The sequence below is a fragment of the Vigna umbellata genome, chromosome 10 (genome assembly GCF_029865625.1).
Source record: "Vigna umbellata cultivar VRB3 chromosome 10, Vumbellata_1.0, whole genome shotgun sequence".
Lineage (NCBI taxonomy): Eukaryota > Viridiplantae > Streptophyta > Magnoliopsida > Fabales > Fabaceae > Vigna > Vigna umbellata.
The window spans coordinates 9,336,777-9,358,014 of NC_142174.1; the positions used below are offsets into that span (position 1 = coordinate 9,336,777).

Here is a 21,238-nt window from a genome sequence, read left to right on the forward strand (position 1 = left end):
AAACCTATAAATATAATAAAATTAATTATTAAAAAAGAAAATTTACCTTGAAAGTAAATAAAAAATATAATAAAAGATTTTCTTGCATGATAAAAAATATATATTTTTTATTTAAATATTTAAGAAAACTTCTCTTGTCCTGAGAGATCGTGCAAAAGGCGTTGTATTCAAAGATATAGAATAGTATAAGATATATAAATATAAAATTTGAGAGTGAAAAGAAAAGGGTTTGCAAGAGGAGGCGTTGAATTGAGCAGTTTGTGTTTGATTTTGCAATTGGAACTGCATCTTCGGCATGTCGATTTCGGGCATCCAGGGGCAGCCTCTTGAGGTTACGGGTAAGCACATCCCTTCCATCAAATCGATTCCGTTGAATTAACAGAGCCTTATTGAGAATTAAGAATGGCAGTGGTGTCGTGCTCCAAGCTGAAGGACACAGAATGGATTTCACGGCAAGATCCGTACGTTTGCATTGAGTATGGCAGCACCAAGTTCCGCACCAGAACCTGCACCGGTCACCTTCCTCGCCTTTTCATTTCCTTTCTTCCTTCTCTTTCCTTCTTTCTCTCACTTCAACTCTTCCTCTTCCTCCTCCGTTGCAGACGGCGGTAAGAACCCCGTCTTTCAGGAGAAGTTCGTCTTTCCCCTCATCGAAGGCCTTCGGGAGATCAACGTCCTTGTTTGGAACAGCAACACTCTCACCTTCGACGATTTCATCGGAAGCGGAAAGTCTGTTTTCCTCTTCTCTCTCCTCCGCTCTCCTCTCCTCTCCTCTCATCTCATCCCTCTTTCTTTCTTCTTCAGGATTCAGCTGCACAAGGTTCTCTCTCAAGGCTTCGACGACTCTGCTTGGCCACTTCAGACCAAATCTGGCAGGTAACACCACGCGCACCTCATTCCACGCGTCTTCTCTTTTCCCAACTTTGACATTTCCTTTCGCAGACATTCTGGCGAAGTCAAAGTCATTCTGCACTATGCAATTGCAAATCAAAAGGTATGTCACACTACCTCTTCATTAGTTTTTCAGAATTAGGTCATTAGTGTGTGTGGACTGTAGTGTTTATATGGGGTTATTATTGCAGCAGAAATTAGCCTCGGGCCACTCTCCATCTGCACCTCCCTATATGTCAACGGCAACTCCTCCATTCCCTTCTTATTCTAATCCTTCTCCTGCATCCTCTTACCCACCACCTCCTCATTCTACTTCCTCCTATCCACCACATCCCTCTGCAACTCCTTACCTTACAACTGGATCATACCCACCGGTGGCATCCACAGCCTCATACCCACCGCCTCCCACAGCTTACCCACCCCATCCCTCACATTCATCTCCCTATCCACAGCAATCCTACCCTGCATCATCTCCCTATCCACCCTCCTCGTATCCTCCTCCACACTCCTATCCGCCTGCTTCAGCTTATCCACCATCTTCGTATCCACCGCCTACAGGTTACACTCCTGGTAACTATTTCTGCTCTCCTAATTCTTGTCCACTGCTTACTCACTGCTACTCTGCTCTTTCTACCTCCATATTTTCTTCTTGTCATGTTTTTCTCCCTCATAACTACAAACTGGATCTTTATTCAGGAATATACCCTCCACCGCCATACTGACGAGGATCTTCTACATTCGCAACCAAGAAAGCAACATAACGTGGCTTGTAAATCACTTTATAACCCTATCCCAGCTTTACTTGTTATCAGAAACCCTGTTTTTGTTTTGTTTCTTGTATTTTTCCTTTAAGTAGTCTTTATTCCATACATTTATTTAGTCACGGGTTTATTATATATAAAACTCTAGCCAAGGTTTGTCAATTGTGATGCTCCATATCCATCGCTGTTGCATATAAGTTTCTCTTCAATTGCTACCGATAAAAGGGATCATGCCAAAAAGTAAGGGCTATAATAGCCCAATCCCCAATTCTCTCAAACCCCACCGGATATGCCCATTTTGTGATGACCTTCGTAACTAACAACGGCAAGTGCCGCCGGCATTGGCTCTCCGCGAATCACCACCTTCCATCTCTTCCAAAAGGCTTAGACCGTCAACAACGTCGAAAACCACACGCACTCCGTGTTATCCTCAAATAGTCGTTTCCAGAATTTCCAAATATCCCGAAGCCAAGCCACTGATGCGTAGGGAGTTTCACGTCCCGTCTAGATCCCATAAGTACACACTCACTTCTCAGAGTGGAAAGCTTGAACCTTTGCACTACCCATTTTCCAAGGTTTTAACTTTTCTTTTTGCTGTTTTGCATCGTCCATGGCGTGGAGAAGGATCCTTTCTTTAATGGAATGTTTTTCTTTCACTGGAACTTGAAAACCAGACCATGGAAGAGGCACATGCGAGGGATATGGATGGCAATACACTGCTGACAAAAGGGCAGACCAATGGGAAATCTTAAAATTTGGTTTAAAAAATTAAAAAATTTCTAAATTGCATAATTTGAAAAAAAAAAGGTAAATAAGAAATTTTATATTTATGAAGGCATAAAAGATAAGTATGAATGTAAAGGAAGAAATAGCTACTAGATAAATCCTACATTAAGATCCACTTTGTTAATGTTGTGAAGCCACTAACAATGTTCTTTTGGTAGTTTTGTAGCATGTTTACAGAAGAAAAATAATATTATATGATATGCCAACGGAAATATCAGTAATTATTTCGTGGAAAATAGAAATATTATTTTTATAAACTGTAATCATCACTGAAATAATTATGTATGAATAAGAAATACATAATGAATCGGTTGTCCTGCAGTTCACGAGTGATTGCATCGGCCTTACAAATCAAGTCTACCAATATCCGAGTCGCAAAACTGCGTTCCTAAAATATTTAAATTTAAAATTCATTATACATTTTGACTGTAATAATTATATAGAAGATATATATAGTGATAACACTTTTCATAAATGTTAGTTTTATAATTATACATCGACCATTAAAATCACTGGTTCGTGGTTATATAAAAATATTTTTAATACTGATAACTCAACTATAATTTAAAATTACTATTTTTTAAAAACTTAAACTGAACCATAATATAGATATGGAATGGAGAGAAACTTGCACTCAACATTTTCTCTTCTTTTTTATGAAGTAAATCGTAACACTGTACATGAGAAAGAAACATATACGACGACTATTTTCCCTTCTTCTCTCATGAAATATACAATCGATTATGAGATTCCTTACATGCAAAACCCAGACACTTCTACCACGTATACGGTTGTCATTCTAAACTACTATGATCCAATCATAGAATACGTTAGAGAAATTTTGACCTCTCAAACCTGAACCTCAAGGTATTAAAGCTCTAATTCATCGTCAAAACTGGTATATTTCAAACAGCATAGCACTCCATTTCATTGCTGACATTTGAATAATATTCATTATAGTTGAGATAGTCCCAAAAACGAGAAAGCCCAAAATTCCCATGTTTAGGTCCCTTAATATAGCGTATGTGCAGTTCTTTTAGACTTCTATCAAACTTCTGCTTTATAGAAAGCACCTGCAAATAAATTCAAACTACTGGTCAACATATTTTTACTTCGAAGTTTAAGACTGATTATTCGAGAACATACCTAAAATAGCCCAAATAAGATAATCTTATCTAGTGTGTGGATGCTTTTTGAGAAACCTTTTGGTAAAGTTTAAGATAAAAATGAAGAAAGTTTACATATTCTTTAGCATTGTCACTTCTAAAGATTTGAATTATCTTTCCAAATTAGTTTTTAATCAAATTAAAGAAAGACATGTATATATATATGAATAGAAGTTCAAATCTATCTTTCATAAATACACTCAAGTACATCGAGAGAATTCATTAACGAAGGAGATAAAGGAAGATGCAACTTCGAATCCAATGGCTAGAGTGGCAAGGTGAGGAATTTTGAAGAAGAAATGAATGAGAATGAGAAACTCTTGTCAGAAATGTGATAAAAAAACATTTTGTTGAAACACTTGCCACCGAAGAAAATTGGGTTTGGTTGAGAAATACATGTTGTGTGTTTGTGTATAAGGTGGGAACAAATACAATCAAAGGAAAAGGCTACAACCTATGACCCTTAACCCTTAAACTAGATACAGTTGTACAACAAATAATAACAACTATCTTAACAAAGTATTTTCGTTCAATATTATTTTCCAAAGCATAAATGTACCAGATAATTGACGCAGAGATTCTAGAAAATAGCCTGGTTTACCTGGGATATATTGATTTTGGAAAGTTTGCCTGACAAATCTTCTGAATCCCAAGCACCAACAGTAATACAAGACCGGAAATCCAGTGCACATTGCAGAATGCTCTCAATAATGCTGCCAACTCCCTTTGTTTCATCAGAGAGGAAACATCTGCAACATATATACACAAAGACATAAAATAAAACACCAGCTGTCAGAATCAGATATGTTTTACTGTCTAAACTTAAGGGTTGTAAGTATCAGCAATTTAATAAAAGTTTGAAACTTAAAACACTATCAGTTGTGCTAGTAGTTAGCGTGCATCTAGATAATCAGCCTGCATTAAGTGGTGATCAAGTTTACACCAAACCATAAATATACCCAAACATCACATAATGCATGCTGATCTCCAATATTGAGCAAATTTCTGGACATATATCATTCTTCTTAGACTAAATCCAACAATAATTATGTGAAAGCAACCATTTACGTATTGAAGGAAATCCAACACATGCATCTAACATACGCCTATCTTTTCCCCCTAATCTTCTGGCCATAAAAAGAATGGCAAGACACACCACTTCCTTAAAGGAGTCGCCAAGGTGCCCAGTGCCAATAATATTAGTGTGATAAATTGTTGCCTGTTGTTTTTTGGGCAGGATTGCTGAAAAAAAAAACACTCCATTGCAAGAGGCAACACACTTGAATTGTCAATATCTTAGAAACCCTTTGATGTGCCTTGGATTGGAAGATAGGTGAAGAGAAATGGATTAGTTATTGAAGATGGGGCAAATGTGTCAAGACTTAAATAGGCAATGGTATCAACATTCTTTCCAATCTCTATTACTGAATGAATTTCATGAAAAAAAAACATTTTTGGTGGAATATAAACGATAAAGAATATATTGCTAATATTTTTTGCTTTCAATGAAAATAGACACCTTACTATGATTTACGAATTCTTAATTTTTGATCACTCCCCAAACATTAAAGCCATGATGAAAGTTGGCTTCAGCCTTAAGATGGTATAATTAAATGACACCTACTGATATTAGAGAGCAATTCATCACAGTTGAAATATTTTCAAGAAATGAGAAAAGACCCCTGTTCAAGTTATTCCACTGATGCACATATGTTATATAAATTTGAGACTGAAAAAGCCTAGACCTCTCTAGATACAAAATAATAAACAGCTTTGTAAAAGCAGTCTGAATAGATAATAAACAACTATCTCAACAATGATCAAGCATTCGACTACACATCAAGATCCACAATCCAGCAGACATTGCATGTGGTACAAAGATGTGTATCCCTGACTCTGATAATATTAACTTGGTAGAAATAAAACAATTAATAATTGAAGATTGAAAATTTATCTTATTTATTCACTATTTACAGAAAATAAACAATGCACCACAGTTGACTTTTTTTTTAATAACTGTCCCTATAGATTGCAATTAACAAATAAATGTAAACTTACATGCATAATGAATCAGCAAGATATTCCATGTGCACTGATTCAAGATCCATCATATCTTTCACCTGTATGATAAATGGCACGAATATCCAAAAACTTATAAAGAAATTGAATTACCAGGTCTTATAGACAAGATCTAGCCATCAAAGTTATCACAAACTGAAAACTATCAAATTGACAATTGAGTGAGGTAGATGGAAAGTATGGTAAATAAAAATCAATACATTTGATCTTTCTATAACCCTTAAAATGTAGTCCATTTTTTTGTATTTCTATAACATTCAAAAACTATAGTGGAGATACAGCTAAGATGACTTCAAATTTTTTTTATAAATTCCTACATGAGAATCTAAAAGCATCCCACATGAACAAAATATTTCCAAAGTTCCTCTTATGTTATGCTATGCATTAGCATTAAGACTGTCAGAAACCAAGGAAAATATGACAGAGAGAAGATATGAAGGATATTGTTGGTTGAACAAAAATCTACACGACAAAGGAGACAAGTTACTCTTCTATAAAACACAATGCATAAGCAGTTACAAAACAAAGTGTACTTTTAAATGCAACAAAAGATGCCCAGAGAATGATAACTAAATAAAATAAAATAGCTATACAAATTAGAAGCTTTGTCTCAAACCTTATGTTCAAGGGAATGAAGAAACCTGCACCATGATACATGAGATAATTGTGACTCAACATACTGCTGCAAAGTAGATACAAAATGGTTTATCTGGTGCCTGTCATTGAAAGTAGAACAAGGATTCTTAGAATTACAATTATCAATATAAAAGTTCATCTTCAATATTTAAACAGTGCTCATTAAGTATCCCTTTATAATCAGTGGGAAAAAAATGGGTAACTGTTGTATCTTTCAGAACCCTACCCACAGACCATACCATCTGAACCTCCATACATTTAGAAAAACAACTTTCAGTACCTCATCTTCATCAATATATTAAGATGCCCTGCCTCCAGTTGTAGTTCAGAATTTTTATCTTTGTTGGTTGCGTCCATCAAATCCTGTTCACCAAAATTTATAGAAAATAAATTCCATTACAATAACATAATAAGAGTCCTTGGATTCTTTTGGAAATGAACACAGGTAAAAGAAAAAAAGAAAAAATTCCAAGAAATCACACCTTTAATGAGCACCACACATCTGTCAATGAAAAAATGGCAAGCTTCACTTGTATCAAAAAGCTGAATATATCAGCATATATTTTCAATGCGGCAGGTGTTAAAACAATACTGAGTGGCCAGTGCACATGGTAACCCAGCCCTAAGAAATCGAAAGAACGAACCCCTGCCAATATTTACAAATTCATTAGTTCATGCCAAAGTGAGGATAATTGGTGGGGGATCTTATCAAGCTTGCAATGAAACTAAAAATAGAAATAACATTAACAACTGCTATCAATAAAAATGTTCAAAAGCCAAATGCTAATCAATGTTGTTCACAGTAAATTATTTTTGCGGTGATTGTTATTTACACGGGAAATGAGTACAGTAATATGCTATAAAGGCACTCATATGGAAACTGAAAATCCTATCTAATTTAATTATATAAAATGGCTGGAAATTTTTTAAAATTTTAAAAATCAAATGAAAGTTGACTAAATGAAGAATATGTAATAGAAAAGTATCATTAAAAATATAGTTGGCATTTGTAGTTAACTTGAAATAATGATTTTGTCCTTTCTTTCAGATTGTGATGAAAATAGCATACTAGGTCTCTAGGAAAAGTAAAAATTGATTACAACAGGGGAATCCTCTTTTTATAGTAGTATGGATGTACCTATAGCAGATGCAGAAAGAGGCAATTTCCCATGTCCTTTCATATACACAAACAACATATCCTTGTGAGAATCTTGTTCACAAGAAGACTTCTGAATTGACAACTCAAGTAGACCTTGAATTTCTGAAAGTCTCTCATTTGCTTCAGTAACAGACCACTTCTGTAATTTCAAGTAAACCAAAGAATGAGTAAACACAACATTATTTAAGGACAACAGTCAGCTGCAAGATATGAATCTATGAAATATTCTACAGTTATTCAGAATCAGAATTTAGGAGTACATGATGCCAAAGAGACAAGATAAACAAATCTGCCCAATCTGCTAACTCCATAAAATGATACCGCCGTAGTGCCAACAGATGATCTTGTAACTTAAATGCTTCCTCGAGGACACTGATGGTAAGCTTGCTGACATAATTGTATCTGACATCTTTAAGGACAAGCAGCACAAGTACACCCTGAAAGCATTATACTGAGCATCTCAACTCATTTCAATTGTGGAATAGGGACCACAAGTGAAAAAAGATGAATTCTAAAATGATATTATCTGAGATATTTTAATAAAGATCTTGCTAACCAATGACCTTAAGGCATTGGTTGAACACGAACAGAAACAAAATTTTAATTGGCAATTACACGGGTGCATCAGAAATCATGGTGAGAGTACACTAATAACACTGTTTAACAAAAAAACATTAATTTTAAGTCCTTAATCAATGTCTTTATGGCACTGATTAGCATTTGCCTATTAATAAAATGTGTTATTAATAAAATGTGTTATTAATAAAATGTGTCAATTAAACTTATTCAACAAACTTGCACCTTAAAACATTAACTGGCATCAAAGATTTTCAAACTAATATCATGTACTTATTATGTATGTTACCCAACATACTATCATCATCTGCACTTATAAGAACTGACAATCTACCGAATTAGCAATTATTCCATTTGCCAACTTTTACACATAAAAACCTTCACATGGTCATGAAATTAGCAATATCCACTTCAAGATATGATATTTTAAACATATTAGCTGCACAAATTGCATCTTGTTATGACAATAATACTTGAAACACACCGACTACTATAGAGCAGAAATTTCAAATGCCATTAATTGGTCAATGTAGCATGTCCCACCTTAGGAACAAGGACTGTTTGTTTTGGTTGAAGAAGCATTCTCACATTTCAAAACACTCAAATAAAATACTAACACAGAGATCTTTCATGGTCTTTAGCTTCTTGATCAGACAATTTTGAAAACCATTCCAACAGGTCTCATCATCAAAACAATAAAATCCCTTTCAAGTCCACTGTGTCCGAGTTTTTCCATGTATTATGGCATCACTAAAGAACCCAATTGAGGTTGCATTGACCCATTATTACAAACAGTGATACTACTGACAAATAGTAAGATGAGATTGGAATGACCAGAATTAGACTTCACTGAACTGGGTATTCATTATAAATTCATACTAGTTTAATCTAAGTACATCCAGAGAAATAGAAGCAATATGCATAAACTAATCAATCAATTTTGCCCGAATAAACACAAAGAAAAGGATACTGAAGCATGATTTCCTGCAGCAAGCACTTGTCAATTATAATATCAAGTGGTATATCAAATGTTGATGACAAACTTCGTTTTTGAGTATCATCACAATTGACAGTTTTTCCAAAACTACTCAGCAATCTTTCCCAGCTGCTCCCACCAGACACAACATTTAAATGTTTATGGTCCATGAAGTCAAGTGAAGAAGATAAATTTGGAACATCAACTAACCCATTCTCTCTACCACAGCCAATTTCTTCTCGTTCATTATTCTCAGCATTATGAGTTGACACATTATGATGTAGCGTAAATGAACATGCACTGCTACATCTAGAGTTGGTGGGTATTTTGTCCATATAAACCTTACATGGGTCCTCCACGGTAGAAAAGTTGAAGTAAGGCAAAAGCTGTCCATGTTCAGCCTTGTATTTTTCCCCATTCCCACTCATCAGGTGAAGAACTGAATTTCTTGTCAACATAGGATTCACACTAAGGGGATTAATGCTAGGATAATTACACTGATTGCTATATTTCTGCGGTTGGAAATCATACAAATGTGAAATGAGTGTACCATTGTCAGTTTGATCCTCCATCATGGCCTCCCCACTCAAAGTATCACTAGCAGTAATAACATCATGGCATAACATAGAATATCTCAGGGATCCCAGGTGCTTTTCAGTCAGCTTTGGCTCAACAGCTCCATCATTATCAAATGAAGTTTTCAAAAATTCACCCATTGCAGAACAACGGACAATCAAACTCTCTCTAAATTGAATACTTGATTTACATGAGCAGCTTGAATTCCCTGGTTTTGGAGAATTAGACTTGTGACTTGATATTATTCCCTCATGGGAGGACTGCACCAAGTGATCAGTAGCATCCCTTTTATCACAAAGCTCATGTGAATCACTGCCTGAGTTTTCATGATGAAAGGAATTTCGTATTGAATTCTTTAAGGTAGCACTCTTCAAGAAGCTTAAAGCAGATAAATGATTTTGTTGCCCAACTACCGAACAAGACCAACCACTAAGCTGATCACAATCCAATTGCTCCACAGAGCTGTTCATGGATGAACTTTCAGATATATCACACATATCTTCCAGCAAGGAGAACTCATCTACTGTACTTGAGACATCAGAGTCTAAATCACCAATGCCCCTGAGAAAATCTATAAAACATCAATGAAGCAAAAACAAAGGGAAATAAAGTTGTCAGGAAAAAACTACGATGTCAAGCAGAAAATAACAGAAGCATGCTACTCAGTACTTGTATCTTCATGCTCACGTGGAAGGGGGGATTGTCAGATGAGGGGAGTAGGAGATTACATATTTAAACTTCTCTTATCTGCTATATTGTTTTCTGACATGATCTGGTCTAGTTTGTCTAAGGTACCTCCTCCACCATTACCAAAAGAAGGCACTAAAGCATGCATAGCTACCTGCCAAAGAAAAATGTTTCCGTGTAAGAAGGAAAAATGGTAAAGAAATTAAGTACCTGCACAAAATGAAGCAGTCTGCTGTCCTAATCCTGCAACTATCTTATTTTATACTTCCTATGGTCCTTTTTTTTAAATAAACCAAGAATTTTTTTCCTTGATTATGGTGTTCAGCTAAAATGTTTAAGTGGGTTTCCTGCTTTTTAGTGGTAATTGCACAAGAACAATTTAGAGGTTGTTTAGTTTGAGGATGCTTTCTATTTTCACTTTTAATTACAAAATATCACCTTGTTTTCATTTTATTTCTTTTCAAAGGTTTGTATAGAAATTAGCAAAAACAAAATACTACTGTTTTCATTATTTTCTGTACAAACTTTTAAAACAAGAATAAAATAAAAACAAGGCAGACTTTGTAATTAAAAGTAAAAACAAAAAATGAAAATAGAAACATTTTTTCAAACCAAAAAGCTTAAAGTTCTAGCCTCGTAACCCTTTTCTTCTATCATGCAAATAAATTACTTTGTTATTGCAAAATAACCAAAACTATGGAGGATGACCACCTGCAGATATCTAACTTCTAAACTGCTCAAAAGACTTCCAATTTTCTCATTCATCCCTTTATAATAATTTTCTCTAGCAAGCACCATAGCTTCTATAACATCTTTGCTGAAAGCCAATGGAGATGAATAAGACAGACCACTGCTTGAAAAGCCACTCCAGCAGGGTACAAAGTCATCACAACTGTGTTCTCCAGAAGCAACATGAATGCACATTTCAAGCAATTTCAACAGTACTTGAAGCTGCTGACCAGCTCTAACAAGTGGGACCAAGAAATCTTTGAGAAATTCAGGAATGGGAACTCCATCTCGAACCTGATGTTAGATGTTCCCACCATGAGAATCAATAATATAACAATGTAATATAAAGTTATGATTCATACGAAAAGTGCAAGCAGCCAGCAGGAAATAATTACCTTCACACTTGCTAATGGAAAGTCAATAGCATTGCCAACTTTAACATGTGACTTAAGATGTAAACACTCCATATTTTCTACAATAAACTCCTTATACGGATCATGAATTTCTGCTTTGAAAATCCATGATCTAATGAACCCACAATATGGTTCACATGATTGAAGGAAAAGAAACTTCAGCAGAGTGCAGTGAGCAGGATCAGCAACCTAAATTGCAGAAGGCCAAATAGAATACAAGATTTTCAATAAAGAAAAGTCATTTAAAACAGAAATATCTTTCGCAGGTGTAATGCAATCGTTCCATTGCAACAAATATGTAAAACATTGAGTAGGTAGGCCCCTCATGACAATTCTACTCTCCACTAGCCTGTCATCTCTCCAATTTAAAATTGTATTTGTATCTTTCTGGATGCTACAACTCTTCTTGTCCAAATGTCCTTTGACACCAAAAAAGGAAAAAAAAAAAGAATCCAACAATCTTACTACCATAATAAGCTATTTCGTAATCCATTACTTATAGTGGTATCCCAAACTAATCTTTGTTTGTCCCCTTCTAAAATGATAATTAAGGGATTCACCAAAAGATAAGTATAGGTGGATATATGCCATGAAGTATTCATTTAACAATGCCCTTGATTGAAACTTCAGAGTATGAATAAAATAATAACTACGAGATAAATAAGAAACAAATTCTAAGAGATAGTCTAAAATATTACAATATATAATCAACGAGTCTGTTTGATATTTTCCATATATTCTAACAATAGGTTCACATTCAAATAAGCAAACCTGTAATTGTGAAAACAAAAACGTTAACAGATTTCCCCCTCTGCAGAAGTTCCGAAATTCAGAAGTAGCCTGGGTAACCAGGTCCTCGAAAGCAGTATCTGGAAAGCGAAGAGCCCACTTTTGAAGGTTACATACACTAGCAAGGGCTTCAATCTGAGTCTTTAGTTCTTTTGTGTGCAGATAAAACTCAAGTAGTGTAATTTCAGAATGCACTACATTCTTTAAACACCCCGGAACAGTCAAATCTATGTTTTTTGATGAACGCCTCAAGATTACAGATGTATGAATTGTGTCCAATCCACAAATGTACCCTTCCAAGACTTTTCCCACAGCAACAGCAAAGGCTTGATTAACAAGAGTAAATGGAGGGAAGTGTTGTGCTCTGACTGGGTCATCCTGATGAATCTGGCTTTGGAGAACATCAGAATTATGATGAGTGTGTCCAAAACTGATATCCACATTCATATTTGTATAATAATCCACAAACGCACGAAGAAGAAAGACCAGAGAAGCCGTGCAACCAATGGATTTAAGTATATTTCCCAAAGAACGAGTGCTGGAAGCACGATTCCAGAGGTTGGGAATGTGGAGGAAGGTCCTGTCAGCTGGATCAGAACAAAAGATGGCAGATATCCTTTGGATGCTAACAAGGGATGATTTCGCACCTTGCATCGCATTCATGGCCAGCCTCACCAAACTAGATTCCTGTGGCCAAATATGTCGGTTCAATTAAGTTCAAAATGCATAGATAGATAGATAGTGATGGAAAAGCAAAGCCTGAGAAAGTAGGAAAGCAAATGTTGGAAATCGACTAGGTTAGTTTGAGACGGTAAAACGCATTGCATTGCAGTGGAAAGCAGGAAAGAAGGCGAATAGAATAGGTTAGTTTGAGAGAGGAAGAGGAACTTACAGAGAGAGTGGAGAGGTGAGAGAGAGGTTGATTTGGAGGATGAGAAGAAGATGAAGAAGAGTGCAGTCCACTCTCAGAAGGTATGGATTCCCATGAATTTGGGGGAAGCCATGGATCCTCTACCTTCAAATCCTCCAATAACCGTGCAAATTTCGTATCAACCGCCATGGCTTCCCTTCTCCTGGAGTGATGAAGTAGAGTATCAAAGGAATTTCAAAATAAATTCAGATTCTATCTCATCTCAACCAAATCCCTCTCGCTCCTCCCTTCCCCGCCCCTACTTTTTAAATTATATATACACGCAATATTTAAAAACATGTGATTTTTTATGAATTTACCAGAAAATTATTAAAATATGTAAAATCAAATTCAATTTAATCAAATTCCTGGAATGTTTACTTTGAACAGGCTTTATATGAAACCAGAATTATGTAGCACAAGAAGATTTACTTTTAGGTGAGTGATTTAATAGAAGAAAACAAAAAGATAAATTGACTTACATTTAACCAGGTGAAAAACAGAAAAAAAAAATCTAAAACAAAACATTACATTATGTCAAGCTACATCACTAGCTCATCTTTTTATTTTGTTCAAACTAGCTGTGCTCTTTAGTATTACATTACAAGTTATATATAATTTTAAATTTTTATGATTTTACTCTTTTTTAAAATAATTAATTAAAAGTAGAAAAAGAATATATATATATATATATATATATATATATATATATATATGTATATAATTTTGTAAAAATAATATTGAAATAATTATGTGATACTAAGTAGTTTTATTTATTTTATAGATAATTATTTTAATCCTAAAACAATATCACTTAAAATTTGAAATGGTAAATCATTATATTAAAAATTTATTAATGTTATATATATATATATATATATATATATATATATATATATATTATATATATATATATATATATATATATATATATAATTTTATTATTTTCATGATTAAACTTATTTCTACCATAAAAAAGATATAAAAGTATTGTTATAATAGTAATTAAAATAAAAAAAAATTATTAAATTAGAGAAAATTTTCGTAAAAAATAATTACAAAAATAAATATAAATTGTAGATATTTTTATTTATTTTATAAATATTTTTTATTATAAATAATTGTTTTAGTTCTAAAAATAATTATTTAAAGAGTAAAATGATTAAAAGAATTCTGTAAATAAAAAGGATTTATCAATGTTAAAAATAATAACCATTATAATGAAAAGTAATCATAAAAATAAATTATTTGTATACTGTTATTGTAGGTAATTTTTTTAATTTTTAAGTAATTCTTTTTATTATAAATAGTTATTTTAGTTTAATAAAACAATTACCTAAAAGATAAAATGATAAGAATTTGTGTATATTAGAAGAAAAAATTCCTTTTACTAATGGTATAGATAAATATTTTTAATATAAAAACATCTGAAAAATAAATAATTTTCATTTATTTAATTAAAATACAAAGCAAATATCATGATTTGGAATGAATGACAATTTTAAAGACAAATACTTGTATCAGGTGATTGTTACTAATTTACCATGCAGAGAAAGCTATATTTATACAGTTATAAGGTGCATTTAAGTTAAAAGTCAACTAATTTAAACTTTGAAATTTTAAGGACGTCTTATTTTAATTTGTTTACGTCAAAAAATTTACTTGTACTAAACTAACATATTGTAATGTTTTCTTTTCATTTTAGTTGTAATTTTGTTTCAACTTCAATATAATTTTTTAAAATATATCTGTTCATGTTACATACAATAAAATATATTACAATAGAAAAAAGAGTTTAACCCAACACAAATACTAGGTATAATTAAAAGGTCTCTTATAATTTTCAATTCAATCTGAATCAATCTGATCATTTTCTAAATATATCGATTAAACCTTTTTTTTATTATATCATATCAACAAAAACTATTCTTAATTATTTTATTCATTTTCTTTCACTTTTCTCTTCTTATTTCAAAGGACCTTATTTTCTTTTCTCTTTTTTCTTTCTTTTCTTTTCTTTCCTTTCCATTTTCTACTTTCTTGTTTACACTTTCTGTCCAAACATAACATTAATCTTTTCTCAAAAGAAACTCATACACATCTTGCTCTAACCATCTATAAACCACTAGCACAAATATAATAAAGATTCCACTTATACTTTCTTAAAATATGTCTAAGTAATGGGTAATAACATTTCTATAGCATGGACAGCAAAAATATACTTACTGACAGGAAAAATATACTAGTTATCATAATGTGGCTATGATGGACAAATTAAAAGATTGAAGGAACTGTTACAAAGCGGCAGATGATTCTCTCTTTCACTGGTTTAAATTCATGTGAATCAACTGACCTGAATTTAATTAAATGACACTGCCATGTAGAGTAGCATGACATAGAGTCGGCAATGCTTTATGGTTAGGAAAAATGCAATTCTAAATGATGTGACAACAAGCTCAAACCAACATCTGGTGAATTCTGAGGAAACCCGAGCGGAAGAATTTGCGTTGTCAAAATCGAGTGAACTATAATTTAGAAAGGCTGAGATAGATAGACCGTTAACTCAACAATTTGTGACATCCCAACTTCTTTGCATGTATGGAGGCAAATCCGCGACCAATTCAAGCCCTTCCACTTGTGAAAGATCACAATTGGAAAATGATTGCACATTTTGCAGTGCTTGAGATATATTGGGTAAGACTATTTGCTTGCAATGAAGATGTAAACGAGGATGGTTCTCAGATATGCTCCCATTGTTCAAATTAAGGCCAAAGGGGAGTGTTTCTTCCTTGAGAAGCTCTTCACATGAGTCCTCCACATTTGACAAATCAAAACCTCCCCACTTCCTGTGAGCTTGCCATCCATACTTGTAGTCCCCAACTATTGGTGTACCTAACACCTCGGCACAGTGCACTCGAAGCTGTGGCACCAGTATACACTCTTAGAATAAAAATTATAGTGAGTCATATAAAATAATTTTAATATTTTATGTTCTGACTGACACAAATTTCAAATGATTCTTCCCTAGTTTTTGTTACCTGGTGTTTTCTACCAGTTAAAGGGGACAGCTCCAACCATGTGTAACCTGCACTAATTGAGATGGCATAAGTAGGGGGTGCCAGATAAGAAGAGCTGAGGCGAAGCACTTGACAGGAAAATTCATGCTAAAGAGGGTAGACAAAAATACACATCATATTTTTTCTACAAATGTAGGTTCAAATACTGGCAAACATATGTTGTTTAGATTAAAATCAGATCCACTCTAGATGGTGCGTTTACTTATGCTTTTGGAAGACTGTAAATTCTATTTCCCAAACATGAAATAGAGTCAAAGTCATATTTGGTACGTGACCAATAGCTCTTTTTGTCAGGGACTCTCTGCCTTTCTAGTATCAAGTGGAAATGTTGAACAACATTATTTAGTAAAACAATTTGTAAGCTAAAATAGTTTGGAAGCATGCATTTTTTTACATCGCATAAACTTTATAAGCAGTATTGTTAATAATTGCTTCTAGAACACTAACGACATTTAATGACCCCAACTCATTAACAATTAGTGAGAACGATAGTGGCTGAAACTAGGGTCCTAAAGAGTTTAAAATATCACAAAAACATGTAACACGGGAAAATAATGAAATTTGTTCTTATCACTCTCAAAGGAAATTTGTGAAATTTAATCGTAGAATTAAAAGTAAGCTTCATTACCAACCTTGTGATGATGATGCAATCACTCGGTACTCTGTAATTGCATGCTGTGATGACAATGATGCAGAATTGTCAACCACAGTTATTCGTTCAGATTTCCCATTGTCAACAACCACCTGAAAACAAATAAAGGGCTGCAAGTTTACAACATTATCAAGCAAGAATAGGGAGCTTTCTATAGCTACTCAAATCAATGTCCATTTATTTTAAAGCTATAAGTTAATTTAGGTTGTGGGCTATTGAATAGTAAGGCCTAAGGTTTCATGTCATCATGCATTGCCAGATAGTTGACAGCAATCCATGAATGTAGGGCTTCATTTTATGGATACTAACAAGTTTGTTTTGGGCTTGCTTTTAAAGCATTAAAGGAACCATCGTGCCTAAAACAAGGATTTATCAGAAAATCAGCTACCCATAAGAAGATAAAAGGATTAAAGGACTAAGGTAAATTCATCCTGCATAACACTCCCCACTATTTGAGGAAAATAATTGTTCAAACTTCCTTTGACCGTGAAAGGCATGATAAATTTAGTAATTACTGTATACTACTGGTTGCAGTTCAGTGCAAAGCATTTTTATTTATGCACACTACATAAGTAAACGTTTTATAAGTTTGACAATTCTGATACGAAATGGATGAAGCGTGCACAAAGCATAACATTCCAGGAGTAAGATTGACCAACTGAAATATCCTGGTAAACAGTTAACAAGCAAAAATATGGATACAACCTTACCCAGTGAAGCAGTGACCAACCCCTTTGAACGTCTAGGACATCCAAGGACAAGTGCCCAATACCTTCTTTGTAGTATCCTCTTCCCTTCGCCAATCTATTTAAGATCAAACAGCACAAAATCAAGAAAAGCAACGAAATGGACATAGACCCTAACAAACTAATACTCTGAAATTTTAGCATACACGAAGCATTTGATGTAAAGGAACAACTATTTTACTCACATCATCTAATGCCCTAGATGTTTTCTCCCGAAAGATGGAATGCAGAACTGTAGTACTTGTCTGTGTTCTTCCCATCACCAGAATGCCAGAACAGTCTCTGTCTAGTCTATGCACCTAAAAACAATTTCGTTCAAGTATCAGCCTAATATCTAGTTCATGCTTCATATATCCAAACAACCATCAATCATATTGGCACGGGACTAATACACGAGGCAAATAATCCCACTAATTCCATTGAAGTTAAGTTCAAGCTTTGTAATGATTATAACAGATGAAACGGTATTTGATAGAAGAATAATAAATAATAATGTTTACCACTTTCTTTTACGAAGATACCACTAGGATTTTTCTAACTGGGAGTCTTGAGTATACGAACAATTAAAGTTCATCTAATGATAAAATTTAAAAAAAAAAAAAAAACCCTGCCATTTTTATTTGATGTATTGTTTACAATTGCAAGCAATTCCCGATACTTCTAAAAGGGCATAAAAAAAACATCTGTTATTGAACACTGGTGCAGGAAACAGTATATTGCTTCACAGAGGAAAAAGGCTTCATCATGTCATGGGTTCTTAAATTCTTATATTTTTGCCATTATAACAAAACCAATGCAAAAATTTGAGCAGTAAGTTGAGTGCACGATCATCTTGAGTTCTTCCCTCCCAGGACACAAACAGCTAGAGCCAGTTGTCATGTGAAATCATTAGCAAAAGAACAATAAACTGAAAATCAGTTTGCATTTGCCAAACACTCTATTTAACCCTTTTTTGTCGTCATAATAGATTAAATAACAGGCTGAGGAAGAAACGAAGATAAATGCAATTGTAAACAGTTTGGTACTAGAAAAGGCATGACAAAGTGAATGACAAAGAAGAGATTACACAAGTACAGATACGAGAAAGATAATGAAGAGCTTACCAGACGAGGGGGTTCAGAGTATTCATAATTTAAACATGCAGCAGCAACCACATCTAAACTGTGTTTGATATTAATGCCACCCTAATGAGAGACATAGAAAGCATGTGTAAGAATTAATGAGTGAAGAAGAGTATGGCATCCCCAGATGAGAGGGTGGGCCCATACCTGCACAGGCATTCCTGGAGGTTTGTTGAGGACGAGAATGGCAGGATCCTAAACACATTAACAGAGATTAATATTAAGGTAACAGGAACATATGAGACAGGAAAAGAAAAAAAAAAGGAATTAACGTTGAAAACCTTGTATATAACAAGAGTGCGAATGAAGTTGATTTGTTGGGGAGTGAGAGGAGAATGAGGTTTGTGCGTAGGCGTTGGTTTTTGTTGAACAGATTGAGGAAGTAAAATCCGATCTCCAGCGTTCAAGGTGTACTTAGCTGCCACCTTCATTCCTCAATGTTATGATAACACGATGTGTGGTATAACAAGAGAAGGAAAAAAAATGAATGGAAGAGATGAGATGGGTCTTACCCTTTTGAGTGTTTGCTGTTGCATGTCCATGTGAGGAGGAGAGAGAAGTCGAACTTGTCTCAGACGGAAAAGCTTGTGCAGAAGGGATATGGGGAGGTTTGGGCAGCAGCGAACAATCCATTTGAGCGCAGTGGTGGAAGTGGAGGAGAGTTGGTTTCCCTTTCCCTTTCTCTTTCCATTCACCTCCACGGTGGCACTCGCAGCCACGGGAGGCAGCGTAAGCCATTTCTCCTCCCGTTGCCTTCCCGCCGACAAGTACCGCCGACCACTCCTCAACGCTCTGAACATCCATTCTGCTTGTGCCGCCATCGCCAATCTCATCACAGGGTTTCAATTTACACCCTCTTCCCTCTTTCTTGTTTTTCCTTTCTTAACAAAGCAAATCATAACACGTCCAAATTTAAATTTGAAAATCCATCAAATTTTCTACATCCTTGTGGCTCTATGATCATGGAGAAATGTATCTGAATCAGGGATAAATATATTTTGAAAGGTTTATTAGAGGTAAGAAATTTAATTATTAAGATTAAGGTGTTTCTCTGAAAAAACCTTAAAAATTTCAAATTTTAAAAAATAAAACAATTTTGAATAAAAAATCAAATTAATGGATTTTAATTTATTTATAACTGTATAAAATTTTCTATCTGGTTAACAAGCTTTATATACTAATATCCTAACAAATATTTAAAGAACATTTTTAATTTTTTTACATTATATTGAAAAAATAGTTTTAATTTTATGTTTTTTATTTGAACTTGATACTCACAATTGTCATACATTCCTTCAAAATAATATTTGAAATGGTTAGCGCATTACATGTTGATGTGGTAAAACATGTATATTTTTCTAGCTACTATCCATGTCCCAAGTATACACAGTGATACTACAATTGAATTTAAAACTTACTAAATGTTGCAATTTATTGTAAAAAAAAAAAACATTTTATCCACGAAGCAAAGACAACTCACAAATTACACTTATTAACTACTATAATTTGATGGTCAAGTGAATAAAAGACTAATATACCTTCTTTTTAAGTTAATATCATAGACTATGAGGTTATGAATGAGAAATCTATAAGAAAAATCAACTATAAAAAATTGAATACAATATTTAGTAAAAAGAAATATATTTTTCATCTCATATTTTATAATTTTAATGAAAACATATTTAGAAAAAATTAGAAACATTAACTATAAAATATTGCTTTTAAATATAACGTTAGAAATACATTCATGATACGAGTACCTTTTAATCATTTTAATCAGACACATGAAATTATTAGATTTGTATATTAACTATACAAGTCTACTGAGATGTATTAAATGAATATATTCATGCGTTGATTAAACGAGTTTATAAATACATATTACATAAAAATATTCATACACAAATTTAGTCATATACATTAGATGAATTTATTTATACATTAATTAGACGGTTCGTTAATACACAATAGATGAATTTATCTATCCACTAATTAGACAAATTTGTGACTCCTTAAACGACTCTATTAGTATACAATAGACTATCGTGTTCATAAAATAATTAGACAAATTTATTAATAGACACTAAAGAAACATGTTTATATACTTATTACACGAATGTAATAACAATTATTGGATCAATTCAATGATTATATAAGTCTCTTAATATACATTAAAGGAATTTGTTCATACACTGTTTATACGAGTCCAACAATACACACTACACAAGTGTGTTCACAGAATCATTAAACAAATCTATTAATACACATTAGACAAAAAATTTCATACACTAATTAAAAGAGTGTATTCATAAAATTATTAAACGAGTTTATTAATATACATGAATTTATACATATATTAATTAGATAATTGTATATACACAAATTAAACAAGCTTCTCAAACGTTATTTTCGCATCCCACCAACAAACAAAATGGCAAACAATTATTCTATATATTTTTCTTGTATGGTGTATCTTTCATATTTTTAGATTGTCTATTTTTTACATTC

General features: G+C 33.5%; 3 protein-coding genes across 5 annotated transcripts; 1 reads left to right on the top strand and 2 right to left on the bottom strand.

Moving 5' to 3' along the window:
* The first annotated feature begins 171 nt into the window (after window positions 1-171).
* Window positions 172-1,814, top strand: LOC124825244 (Calcium-dependent lipid-binding (CaLB domain) family protein). 3 transcript variants are annotated; one of them, XM_088100172.1, is made up of 7 exons: window positions 177-338; window positions 410-514; window positions 603-729; window positions 805-876; window positions 943-994; window positions 1,083-1,461; window positions 1,588-1,814. In XM_088100172.1, the coding sequence occupies exons 1-7, from the start codon at window positions 296-298 to the stop codon at window positions 1,611-1,613; spliced, it is 804 nt and encodes a 267-aa protein (XP_087956298.1). In that variant the 5' UTR covers window positions 177-295; the 3' UTR covers window positions 1,614-1,814. The 3 variants fall into 3 exon arrangements, with proteins under 3 accessions (XP_087956297.1, XP_087956298.1, XP_087956299.1); XM_088100173.1 differs by having other exon boundaries at window positions 1,086-1,461; XM_088100171.1 differs by having other exon boundaries at window positions 172-338; window positions 603-876.
* Window positions 1,815-3,066: 1,252 nt separating this feature from the next.
* Window positions 3,067-13,394, bottom strand: LOC124825246 (Spc97 / Spc98 family of spindle pole body (SBP) component). The gene is made up of 14 exons (XM_088101022.1): window positions 13,117-13,394; window positions 12,207-12,911; window positions 11,418-11,624; window positions 11,005-11,316; window positions 10,335-10,447; window positions 9,025-10,167; window positions 7,739-7,880; window positions 7,458-7,617; window positions 6,802-6,965; window positions 6,600-6,682; window positions 6,300-6,399; window positions 5,663-5,724; window positions 4,206-4,353; window positions 3,067-3,511 (listed from the first exon to the last, which is right to left on the bottom strand). The coding sequence occupies exons 1-14, from the start codon at window positions 13,282-13,284 to the stop codon at window positions 3,344-3,346; spliced, it is 3,675 nt and encodes a 1,224-aa protein (XP_087957148.1). The 5' UTR covers window positions 13,285-13,394; the 3' UTR covers window positions 3,067-3,343.
* Window positions 13,395-15,308: 1,914 nt separating this feature from the next.
* On the bottom strand, window positions 15,309-19,699 carry LOC124837792 (Pseudouridine synthase family protein). Its single transcript, XM_088100142.1, has 9 exons — window positions 19,243-19,699; window positions 19,012-19,155; window positions 18,878-18,925; window positions 18,713-18,793; window positions 17,795-17,908; window positions 17,569-17,667; window positions 16,844-16,955; window positions 16,173-16,219; window positions 15,309-16,054 (listed from the first exon to the last, which is right to left on the bottom strand). Exons 1-9 carry the CDS (start codon window positions 19,561-19,563, stop codon window positions 15,698-15,700), a joined length of 1,323 nt encoding a protein of 440 aa, XP_087956268.1. The 5' UTR covers window positions 19,564-19,699; the 3' UTR covers window positions 15,309-15,697.
* Window positions 19,700-21,238: the final 1,539 nt, after the last annotated feature.

What these genes read in the sequence shown, in the direction of transcription:
- LOC124825244 (XM_088100171.1), top strand. Translation starts at nt 296, where the DNA reads ATGTCGATTTCGGGCATCCAGGGGCAGCCTCTTGAGGTTACGG. An exon ending in CCGCACCAGAACCTGCACCG is followed by an intron (nt 515 to 602) that starts GTCACCTTCCTC and finishes CCTCCGTTGCAG; the next exon opens with ACGGCGGTAAGAACCCCGTC. An exon ending in CTTCAGACCAAATCTGGCAG is followed by an intron (nt 877 to 942) that starts GTAACACCACGC and finishes TTCCTTTCGCAG; the next exon opens with ACATTCTGGCGAAGTCAAAG.
- LOC124825246 (XM_088101022.1), bottom strand. Translation starts at nt 13,284, where the DNA reads ATGGCGGTTGATACGAAATTTGCACGGTTATTGGAGGATTTGAAGGTA. An exon ending in CTCACCTCTCCACTCTCTCT is followed by an intron (nt 12,912 to 13,116) that starts GTAAGTTCCTCT and finishes ATTTGGCCACAG; the next exon opens with GAATCTAGTTTGGTGAGGCT. An exon ending in ATGTGTGGTGCTCATTAAAG is followed by an intron (nt 6,683 to 6,801) that starts GTGTGATTTCTT and finishes TTTGGTGAACAG; the next exon opens with GATTTGATGGACGCAACCAA.
- LOC124837792 (XM_088100142.1), bottom strand. Translation starts at nt 19,563, where the DNA reads ATGAGATTGGCGATGGCGGCACAAGCAGAATGGATGTTCAGAGCGTTG. An exon ending in ACTCTGAACCCCCTCGTCTG is followed by an intron (nt 17,909 to 18,712) that starts GTAAGCTCTTCA and finishes AATTGTTTTTAG; the next exon opens with GTGCATAGACTAGACAGAGA. An exon ending in GATTGCATCATCATCACAAG is followed by an intron (nt 16,220 to 16,843) that starts GTTGGTAATGAA and finishes CAATTAGTGCAG; the next exon opens with GTTACACATGGTTGGAGCTG.